Here is a 12,289-nt window from a genome sequence, read left to right on the forward strand (position 1 = left end):
GAAAACCAAGTTTAATTTGGATCATTGGATGTTGGTAAAAGAAAATTGAAGGGTGGGAATTTAAACTCAACTAGTTGTTAGACAACAACAAAAAAAAATATTAATAATATATATCTTTTAAAATAATTTCTTTAAAACCAACCAAAAGCAAATGTCTACCTTGTGTCCAAAACTAGCCATTAGACATAAATATAAAATAATATTAAATTCACTTTCTTTTTAAAATCAATGCAAAAGTAAAAAAAAAAAAAACTCATCATGTTTCACTCCTCCATTATTACAAGTGGCACTTTTCAATTGGTTTACTTTGATGAGAAAAATCTCACCACATCATCAACTCGAGATTTTTCTGTTAAGTTTGTTTCAGTCATATTTTCTTCGTTTGAGCCCCAATTTGAGTTATTCAAATTGTGTTGGAATCGTTGTTCTGAACTCTACGCAATAGACACTTAAAACTCTCAAATTGTTTGTTATCATCAAAACTTTAATTAATTATTAATTAACATTAATTAATTTGAGATAAAGGCGAAAAGGCCAACAGATCGATGTTGGGCATGTGTTGGAGTCACACATGTTTGTAAAAGCGAGAAGATATATATCTTCTATCTTTTAATAACACGAGCCCATAATGCAGATGATGTACATAAACTTTATAGTTCTATTTATTTTAGTTTTCAAAATTCTATTTGACTTTTAATCCTTCATCCGTAAGAAGTAAACTAATAAGAAAGAAAGAAATAAATAAAGTAGTGTTTATAAACTTATTTTAAAAATTCAAATGATTATTGAATGAGATATTGGTTTTTAGTTTTTTTTAATAATACTTAGTCATTAATATCATTTTAAATTTAGTTTGATTTTTGAAATCATTATTAAGAAATGGATTAAAAATTATTTTTTGTAAGCTTAATTTTTTAAAAAAATTGAAAACCAAATAGTTATAACATTAAATAGACTATTTATTTATAAAATCAAAAACTAAAATGGTTATACGATTGTAAAATTTGAAAAATATTATAAAAAGTTTAAACTTCAAATACTAAAATATAATAAAAGTTTTGAAACTAAAATGTAATTTAAACCTAAAATTTTTATATATAACTTTTCAATTCATATATATATATTATTGTGTTGAATAGTCAAAAGTGTCCACATCTATTAAAAATTGGAGAGATTTTGACAAGGAAAAAGTAAAATAAAATAAATGCTCAGTCTTCACATGTGGCAAACATTTAAATTGCTTTTTCTCCCATTCGGTCGGTTTTTTAAATAATAATAATAAAAGAAACATTCTATACGTATAACCTAAATAAATAATCTCACTTACATTATTGTCTTAAACTTTCCTATTTTTTACATGAATAATGGACTATTATTTTATATAAAAGTATGATCCAATTTACTTTTTCATCTTTCTTTACTATTTAGATTTTAAAAAATATATCATAATAATATTAATACCAAAAGATCTAGGTAAGATCTTATGAACTTACCAAAATAGTTTGTAGAAAAGTTTCTCACGGTTATGAATTTATCAAAATAGACTTTTCAAAACCTACACAAATAAGTAAAGTTTCTCAAAAATTTGAAAATTATTCCCCTCATAAATGAAGCAAGAATCAAAAGTTTCGAAGGAGAAAACAAGATATATTTGATATATAGCGCACAATATATTCGATTATATTTGGATTTTCTTGAAAAAACCATGATATGCATGATAAGTGTACGGACAAAATAATTTGTACAATATATTGTCTTATATACCGAACAATATATGTAATGCATATTTATATTTTCTAGTATATTTGTGCATATATCAGAGAAAATCAACCATATTATATACGATATATATTTATGTTTTTAGTATATTATCAATATATACGATATATACTTGAGATCTCAATATTAAAGTGATCCATTTTCAAGAATATAGAAAAAAATAAATAAATAAAATCTACTGAAACGAAGTAAATAATAATTTGATATTCGAAAATGATGTGGAAAGAATTAAATATTTTGAGGATGGTGAAAAGATTAAACTGATCCAAAATAAAAACCGAAAACTTTGACTGAAATTAATTCAAAATCCTGACATTGATAACACATATGGTGTACAAATAATTTTTCATGTAAAAATTCCCAAGGACACGGTTCTATTTTCTAAAATCATAAGTTCTTCGTTTTTTTTGCAAAAAAAAAAAAAAAAAAAAATCATAAGTAAATTTTAAAATTATAAGTAAATAAAAAAATAAAAGAAAAATTAGAAACAAATTTTTCTTTTTCATAAAACAGATTATTTTCTTTCCAAAGGTCATGATTTTTTTAAATTTTCGTTTTACCAATCCTTTATTAATAAGGAAAAAAACAAAGAAACTCCATGAATGGAAAAACAAAACAGATTAAGTAAAAAAAATGAAAAAATATGACGACAAAATAAGAATTATTGAACGATAAAATGATAAAAAGAGCAAGGAGGAAAGAACTCGTACCTGTTGAAAGGAAAATTTTGGACCAATTACTAATTGTCATCTCATTTACTAAATTAATGATGACATTCCAAATCATCAAACTTGGGATCAATTAAGAGTTGACATGTGTCCCAAAGTGAAGTTGAAGACAAATTTCGATGACGCCACGTGTTTTCATCACAAGCGTTGGATTGAGTAAAATTAATTTAGCCCAATTTGAGATAATAATTTGGGGCGATAGTCTAGTTAAGCCCAAAAAATAGACTTAATTTGGCCCAAATGCCAAAGTAGGCTCAAGTCTAGATAATTGGGCCCGAGGGCCAGGCCCATAGACCAAGCTCAAGCCCACAAAGCCCACTTGAGAATTCTATATATAGAGGAGGTCTCTTCATTTGTGGGGTTGACAATTCTACACTCTTTAGAGCTTAGAGAGAATCTTCTACAATCAGAAGACTCTCTGACTCACATCTCTTGAAGTTTAGATAATTGGGTCCGAGGGCCAGGCCCATAGACCAAGCCCAAGCCCACAAAGCCCACCTGAGAATTCTATACATAGAGATGGTCTCTTCATTTGTGAGGTTGACAATTCTACACTCTTGAGAGATTAGAGAATAAACAACAGTTGTTGACTTAACTTATTTTATTATGAACAGTATAACGTTTATACAATCTCCATACCTTTAGCTACAACTGTTTACAACAACAACTTAAATCTAGAAGTGTGATTGTGGTGTGGCAGACCTTGACCTTAGCAGCACTCTGGAACTCCTCTCTTCCGCTACTTGGAAAGAAAAACATAGAAGAAAAGAATAAACTTCAAGAAGCCCAATGAGTAACTAAATTAAAACATAAATCTCATGCTTGAACTGGAAACTGGTAAATGAAAACTGAAACTGAAAACTGACCAAGCAAAATCTGTGCATAACTTTACAAACATAATATTTCTGGAACATAGCTAGTCTGATCCTCAGTTGAGAAAGAACCCTTTTGTTCGATTTTCCAACTGTAAACCTAGCCTTTACATAAAACCTTTTTAAAACATATCATACCTGAAAACATAACTAAACTGATACTAGGTTGAGAGAGGGAGCCCTTTTATCCAACTCCCATTATAACCTAGGCTAAGGTGTAGACCCTTTTGCCATCACCTTATCATTGATCTTCATGTGAGGGATAAACCCTTTTGCTCAGTCCTCCATGCTAATCTTCTTTTGAGGGAGAGATCATTTTGCTCAGCCCTCTATCCTAAATCTTTATACCTGACATACGTGCACGTATAACTAACCTGGATCCTGACATCAAGGATCATAACTAAAACTAAGCTCAGATACCTTTTCCTAGTACTTCACCATTGCTTTGTTCATTCATCATAAGAAAATACTTTCATAGAAAGACTTACTAAAAATATTGTGTCATAGATATAGCATTCATGAGAACTTTACTCCTAATGCATGCTCATTAACTGAATTCGTACTTTATATCTTTATAACCTAGCATGCATCGAGCTATTCATAACTTTTAGTAAATAATTCCATTAACAAGCTTACTTAAGTCATGTATCATAGCACATAACAACTAATGAATACCTCATCTCACCTAGTACATCACTATTTTAAACATATGTTAGAAATTCTCTTTTGGAAACTAACATGTGTTGGCATTTTTTCTAAATTTGGTTTGCTTGGAAAACTTACTTTAGAATAAACTAGCATGAGAATAAACTTTAACTAAAACATTCAAAACATTTATAAAACTTTTATAGTCATTCACAGCCTTGGTCAATCTTTTGGGGTTGATAAGTTTCTCCTATTGATGTCAACCCTGAGCACATAACAACATATTTTAGCTAGTAGTTATGGTCTCACTTTTGAGACTAACTTTTATACTTAAACTCATAATCTTCCTCACATAGTGACCTTACCTTCTAATGTCAACCCTCCTGAGCGTTGAACACTTAGAATAACTTTAGAAATCAGGCTTGGCTAGGCAACAACACACCTCATCAATGCCTACCATCAAGTGTCCATCGCAAGTCCTAGGTGTTCCACAAGCTGCATACCAACGTCCAACCTTGTCCTTAGGCGTCCAAGCCTCTTATGATCGCCTACTTAGCCCACTATAGATGTTGTAGGATCAAATTTGAATGAAGACAGATTGACCATCGAGCTACCTGTTTATTCATCCCAAGCAGCTGCCTCAAAATTTGAGCTTAGAGTTTTTTGTGGTTTGACCGGAATCTTAAAAACTCTAGCACTAGCCCTGGTTTACCCGAGAGCTTGACCTTCTTATACTTTCTTCAAATTTTCAGCAAGTTCCTGATGGTTTCTTCTTCCGACAACCCTCACCATCAACTAGACTTCTTTAGCTTTCAGATGACTTTGGAATCTCTTCAAATGCTCGAGTGGTTTGTTCAAAACAGCTTTTTGAAGTCAACTTTCCCCTTTTGTACTTGAACCTGCCAGCCATTCATCCTTAATAGGCTGCCACAACACCCACTTCGTGGGTTGATCCCACTAAACCGACCCAGCTGGCCTTTTTCAATGGTGCTTAAGGTTGATCGTTCACACAAAATTGATGCACGATGGAATACTCGATGCTCGATAGCATTTACTCAATGGTATTTTGGTATTTACTCAATGATACTCGATGGCAAACTCAATGCCTAATCCCTTTCTCGCTCATGTATACTCGATGCAATAATCCTTTCCTTACTCATGCATACCTGATGCATGATCCTTTCCTCGCTCACACATGGCCTTTACTCGATGTGCGATCCTTTCCTCGCTTATGCATACTCGATGCACGATCCTTTCCTTAATCATGCATGGATTTTACTCGATGCTCGCCTAGTGTTTACTCAATGCTCAGCCACCAATTTCACAACCAACACTTAGCCAAAATTTCTTCTTGTTAGGCTAACTTATAATCACCTGAGAACCAAGTCTCTAATATTTAAACATTTTCCTTCTTCATTTACTTATCCGTTACCCATTTCCCTACAATTCCACATTAAATAAAATATTAATCCCCTCATTTTACTAATCTGAATAATAAACATATTTAAATAATGGGTTTCACAGTGATGACCTTTCACAAATTGCTCATAAGTACAGCTGGGCTAAAATTACCGTTTTGCCCATGTAGTTACATCTAACTCCTTAAATACCACTGATTTCTCTTATGAACAATAAGTCATAGTCCAACTATGACCAAGTCCCTCTCGGGCCAGAAAAAAGTGTGACCACATTGTTCAAGCCCCAGAATCAGCCCTTAAGGGGGCAATTTATCTACTTATCCCAACATCATGGAATGAGTGAATTTCGTCTTGTGTAGCTNCTAAACCAACATAGTTGGCCTTCCTAAACGATGCTTAAGGCTGATCGTGTATGCAAACTCGATGCTCGATGGCATACTCGATGCTCAATGGCATACACGATGCCCGATGGCATTTACTCGATGCTCAATGGCATACTCGATGCACGATTCTTTCCTCGCTCATGCATACTCGATGCACGCTCCTTTCCTCGCTTATGCATACTCGATGTATGATCCTTACCTTGGTTGCTTCTATGCTCAACCACCATTTTCACGGCCAACACTTAGCCATTAAATGGACTTTGTCTAACCTCTAAAGACAAGACCAATGCCTATGGCCCCCATATCAATGCCCAAGGCAAGGTCATATTCACGTCTAACTCCATACTTAGCCACATCTTATAATTCCCACACTTAGCCAATTTTTTGTTCACTAAATGCTTCCTAACATACTACCCGAGAGCCCTATTTCAACACTTAGAACTTCTCTCTTATTCTCAAACTTTTCCCTTAACTTGTTTAATATAGTAATTACTCATTAAGTAGGGAAAATAGGGTTCGGGTTTCACACTTCTTTCCCCCCAAACTTTTCTCCCTATAATCCATTTTAATAATATATTTATTTCTAAAATTTACTTCTTTTTTTGTTCTCATTTAATTTTAATTTTACCTTCAACTTTTCTGAACCTAAAATATTTTCTAACCTTCGGTTCCCAGCTTTTCTTTATTTTCCTAATTTATCTTAATTTTTCTATATCTTTTTACTCTCAAACTTTACCCCCTCTCTAAAATTTGGCCTTTCTTACATTTTCTCTCTAAAATTTATCTCTCCCCTTCCAATTTTCTTTTTATTTTTCTGACTAATATTCAAGAACACTCTAATTAATACTTTCTTTCTAACCTATCTTTTTTTCCTTCTAAATATTATTTATCTCTCTAAATTTACTATTTATTTTAACTCTTCTCTAAAAAGATTTATTTGTGTCTCTATGCCTCCATATATTCCATTTCTTCTAATGCACAAACTCTTTTTTTCTTTAACTTTTTAGAAAACAAAATAAAATTGAAAAATATGTTTTTAACAATAGAAAAAAATTAGTTATCAAACTTGTACAATTTATGTTTTTAAAAACGTGAATTAGAAAAACTAAGAATCAAAAACATAAATTGTTACAAACATGAGTTTAGAATTTAACAAAAAAAAGAATCCTAATTAATTAAATCACTAAGCCAATAATATTAATTAGTTGCCCTTATCTACAAAGCTTAATTATGGTTTGTTTGGTTGAACTAATTATCTTTTGATTATTATTGATTTGCACATTTCTTAGTTTTCAAGTAATAACCTGATTGAACCCTTTATCCACTACATTAGAGAGAAAAAGAAACTATAACTTTTTTCCCCTTAGATATTATATGAATATTACAAGTAAATGTTTAAGATATAAGATTTTTCATTTATATATATATATATATGCACACACGCATATTTTCCTCGATTCAATATGTGGTGTGTAAGTGAGATTCGAACCTTATAACTAATTAGTAACCATGGTGTATAAGTGAGATTCAAACCTCATAACTAATTAGTCGATGATATATGCCTAAATCAGTTAAGTTAAGGTTGAGATTGACAATCTATAAGAATTTAGTTTATAATTTAGTAATTAATTTATGTAGACCTACCTTATTCAATATTACACAAATTGATAACAAAAAACTTAAATGGTTGTTAAAGATGGTTTTTCTATTATTCACAAACTAAAATATATTAATGTTTAATTAATAAATTATATATCTTCTTTTTTAGTGACTCAATCATAACATTTCAAAGTTGAGTGTATTTAACCGGAGTAATACCATATTTCAAAACATGTAAAAATGACGTTATTAAATCAAATTGAGTTGAACAATGGTGAGATAAAAGAATGGAAGTATTGAGCTTTAAAGTAATAAATTCAACTTGTCTCAAACGTGGCATATTCACGTGTCCAATTATAACACATCATTTTTCTTTGAATGGAATGAGAATTATCTAAACCATTATGTAATATGTATGATCAAATTAATTAGAAAAATAGATTATTTTTTTTTCTTTTTTAAGAAAAAGGAATATAAATAAAGGATAAAGATTAATAAATAATGGTGAGATAGAGAGAGAGAAAAAGGACAAGAAATTGATGTGATTAAGAAGAGGCCGCGTAGTTGCCTTCTTCTTGCTTTAAAAATCAGCCTTCCTTCCTTTCTTCATTCTCCTCTCAACTAAAAACCTAAACCCTTCCTCTCTCCCTTCCTCCATTAATATCCATTCTTAGTCTCTTCACCATTTCTCACTCTCTTCCTCTAAAGGTATTTCATCTTCTGCTATTCTCTTCAATTTCTATTTCATTTTGCTTTAGCATTGCTGCAAATCATGAAATCTGTTGTCTTCTCCATTCTCCACTTTCTGAATTTCTGAAATCTAATCTTTCTTTTGTTCTTTTCTTTCTTTCTTTTGCAGATTCTTTAATCTTTGACGCTGCCTCTCTGTATTGCTCGATTGATTTCTTCACATGGATGCGATTTCTGAAGACCTGAGGAGTTCTGATTTCATGGACCACCGACCGAGTAAACGCCGAAAAATCGAATCGGAGAATCATGCGGCCGACATTTGCGGCACGGACTTCACAACACGCTGGACAACAGACTCGGAGCAGCGGATTTACTCTTCCAAATTAGTTGATGCTCTTCATCGAATAACTGCTCAGAAATCCGCATCGCTTCCACCGAGATCTTCGATTGACGGCCGCAAAGTCCGCGAGACGGCGGACCGAGTTCTCGCCGTCGCGGCTAAAGGTAAGACTCGCTGGAGCAGAGCAATCCTCACGAATCGACTCGGACTCAAACTCAAGAAGGTGAAGCCGGTCGGAAACTGTATCCGGCCGAAGAAATTGAAAATTAGGTCCGAGACGAGAAAATTGCCGACGGTGCAGAGGAAAGTTCGAACTCTCGGCCGGCTGGTTCCCGGCTGCCGGAAAATCTCATTTCCGAACCTTCTTGAAGAAGCGTCGGATTACATCGCCGCTCTACAGATGCAGGTCCGCGCCATGACGGCCGTCGCCGAGCTTCTCGCCGGCGCTCCGGCTGATCGTCAAAGTTTTAGAACAAACTCGTAGAAGCCACCCTAAAGGCTTGTAATGCCAGGTGTTTTTTTCTTTTTTTAATCTTTTTATTTTTCTTTCACGAATATTATTCGTGTATTGTTATGAAATATTTTATTGTACACATTTTTAATCTCCATTTCTTTTTTTCTTTTTATTTTTGGGTTTAATTTTTTTTATTGAAAAGTAGTACCTAATGTTGATTCTCTTAATATAATAAGAGAAGAAAGATGAGCCCCAATGAAATTAGGAATTTAGGGTTTGCTAATTTTTTTTTATTTCCTCTATTATTTTGTTTCTACTTACATTCAATATTGTTTATATTGAACAATTCTTTGATTAATATTAAATATATTTTAGAATATACGCGATTATATGATCAATAATAATAATAAATGTACCAAAAGAACAAATTTGTTTTAGGGGCAAATTGCAAAATCTATCCTAAAATATGGTGGTAGTTGCAATTAATTGTAAAATTGGGTTCCTAAACTTTTATAAGTATTAAAATTGAACCTTTTAAGTATATAATAATTATAGAAACTGGACTTACAAAATTATCGGTGATAAAATTTAAATTCATAAACTTATACAAATGTTACAATTGTAAAAAAAAAAAAAGTGTGAAAGTCCAATTTTAACCAATTTTAACATTTACACAATTTTGAGGTTTCAATTTTTAAATTGAAAGTCTAAGGGTATATTCGCAACTACCACTACACTGTAGAGTTGGTTTTTGCAATTTGTCTTTATTTTAAAATTACTTTCTATTGATTTTTTTTTTTTTTTTTACCATTCTAATCTATGCATCTTAAGTTTCATTTTACTTTTTTCATATTTTTAATTGTTCAAATTTGACCTTTATATTTTCAATAAATATTAAATTTAATCGTTCAAAAATATTTTTTTATTAGAATTGGTTAAATAATAATAATTTTAATTAAAAAAAGACATTATGCAAAGGTAATTGTTTGATATAGAAAAACTACTAAAAATATCTTCAAATATAGAAAAATATTATAATCTATTAGTGGATAGACAATGATAGACTACTATTATCTTCTATCAATGTCCATAGTGATAGACACTGATATATCTATTCATGTTTATCACTGATAATGATAGACTACTATTATCTTCTATCAGTGTCCATAGTGATAGACATGAATAGATATCTATTCCTATCTATCACTGATATTGATAGATATCTATTTCTGTCCATCATTTATAGACAGTGACTTGCTATATGTGTAAATAAGTTGGCTCATTTTGCTATATTTGAAAACAAAACTTATACAAATTTCTTCTCACAATTGATGAAGAAAATTCTAAAAGATACTCAATTTTTTTAAAGAAAAAATAATCAACATTAAGCTAAATGCAATAGCTAATTTTAAGGTTTATCAAAAAGTACATGAACTATTAAGCTAAATGCAATAGCTAATGGATTATCGGATAAGAGTAAATGAGTGTTTGGATTGGATGAGAGTAATGGATCTTAATTTTTAAAGTAAACTTCAAGTAGGTGAAGTGGATTATTAGCTCACTCTATATTTTTGGGGCTTCAATTATAATAGTTAGTGTTTTCAACTACTATAACGTACAAATAACTATAGTATATATTATTTTCAAATCCTTCTTCATTACAACGTTTACTATTTTTCACCCAGACTAAAATAATCTGCAACCCAAATACAGACTATTATAACCAACAAACTATAATGACCCTTAATTATAATAACCAACTCAGCATTTTAAACACCCCCAATTAACTACAATATTGTTTTGACCTTTTAAAACCATATAGGAACAATATTTAATAATATCCTCACCCTTAGCTTTTAAATCATCTTTTGAACCAATATTGGTCAAGCATTTGATCAAAAATAAAAATAAAATAGAACAATATTTAGTTCATCTTGGATTGTCTTCAATTTTTTCAAGTCCACTCAAATTATACGTTAGTATTAAAAAAAAAGGAGAGAGAGAAAAGTTTGTCACATATCAATTTGTGATTGGACAACTAGATGAATTATAAAAAAAAATGGAATAGTTTTTAAACCATAAGTGAGAAAGATGTATGGACTTGATAACTCTTAATTTTTTCTAGAGTTATTAAGATCTAAAAACATAAATTTATTGTTGAGAAATTATGTGTTTGTTGATTTTAAGTTGTGTCAAATAGAGAAAATCAAAGTGAAAACAAAAGTAAATGTCTTTAGTCATAAGTGAAATAAGATTAGATAGGTGTAAGAAAATGTTTTTTTCAAAGAATTTAATGCATTTTAATGGTCTTGTACAAGAATTCTATTATTGCTCAAGTTTTGGTCGCAATTTTAAAATGCACTTTGCAGCTGCAATTAAACTTAATCATAGATTGTGCATGATCCACATATTTGGTTAATTATGTTAGTATTTTCTTTCATACCCAATTCTAATTTTGAAGATAATTGTTGTATAAGTCTCTAAAGCTAGGGTTTATCACACTAATCGTGGCATAAACCTTAGCTTTAGAGATTTATAAAAGACAATTGTTGCATCTCGATAAAGAGATAGAAAAGATAGAAAAAGTTTTATTTAGAAAAATAGATCGAATAATGAAATGAAAGAACTATCATTGCAAGATGATTTTGATATCTATTGCGATCTTCACACTCCCAAGCCTCAAGTAGGTAGGGGTTAAGCTGCATGCAATCAAATTATACCTGCAATCTATCTTAATTGTGCAATCTACCCTAACTAATGATAGGGACAACGACCCTCCAATTATCTCCACAATGGTATGATATTGTCCACTTTGGGCATAAACTCTCATGGTTTTGCTTTTGGTTTTACCCCAAAAGGCCTCATTGAAGGAACTCGTTTTACAAGGAGATCCTTGAGCAGAAGCGGATCATTCAAATTCCATTTTTATTGAAAAATAAATTTACAGTAAACATACAAGATATGCATTCACAAACAAATTACAACATGCTCTTTACAAGGAAAAAAGATTCAAGAGATATCACCTTTGAAGAACCTTTCTTCGTGTAAATCCCTCGAACAGTCACGAGCCTCGAACACAAGAACCTCTTGAAGACTTTCTTCAAGAACTTCTCAAACCAAACAAAGACACTACCACAGTGAACCTTTGGTATTCTCAGAGTGAGAAACTAGGAGTGGTGGACTCTGACTATTTTGGTTAGGAAGGATTGTTTGAGTTTGGAGGAGGAAGATTGAAGAATACTCACAAAACGATTCTGCGAAAATTCTATCATATGTTAATCTCTTCATGTAAACATTTGTTGAAGAAAACTAATTTTTCTTTTTATTTCTTTTTGCCACAAAACCAATTAACCACCAACTAAGGTGGTTGGAGAGAAAATA

The 12,289-nt window shown here is 31.2% G+C and overlaps 1 protein-coding gene across 1 annotated transcript; it reads left to right on the forward strand.

The window, feature by feature from the left end:
* Positions 1-7,971: 7,971 nt before the first annotated feature.
* On the forward strand, positions 7,972-9,201 carry LOC120071398 (transcription factor bHLH149-like). Its single transcript, XM_039023660.1, has 2 exons — positions 7,972-8,132; positions 8,284-9,201. The coding sequence occupies exon 2, from the start codon at positions 8,336-8,338 to the stop codon at positions 8,936-8,938; it is 603 nt and encodes a 200-aa protein (XP_038879588.1). The 5' UTR covers positions 7,972-8,132; positions 8,284-8,335; the 3' UTR covers positions 8,939-9,201.
* The last annotated feature ends 3,088 nt before the right edge of the window (positions 9,202-12,289 follow it).

The sequence above is a fragment of the Benincasa hispida genome, chromosome 2, assembly GCF_009727055.1.
Source record: "Benincasa hispida cultivar B227 chromosome 2, ASM972705v1, whole genome shotgun sequence".
Classification (NCBI taxonomy): domain Eukaryota; kingdom Viridiplantae; phylum Streptophyta; class Magnoliopsida; order Cucurbitales; family Cucurbitaceae; genus Benincasa; species Benincasa hispida.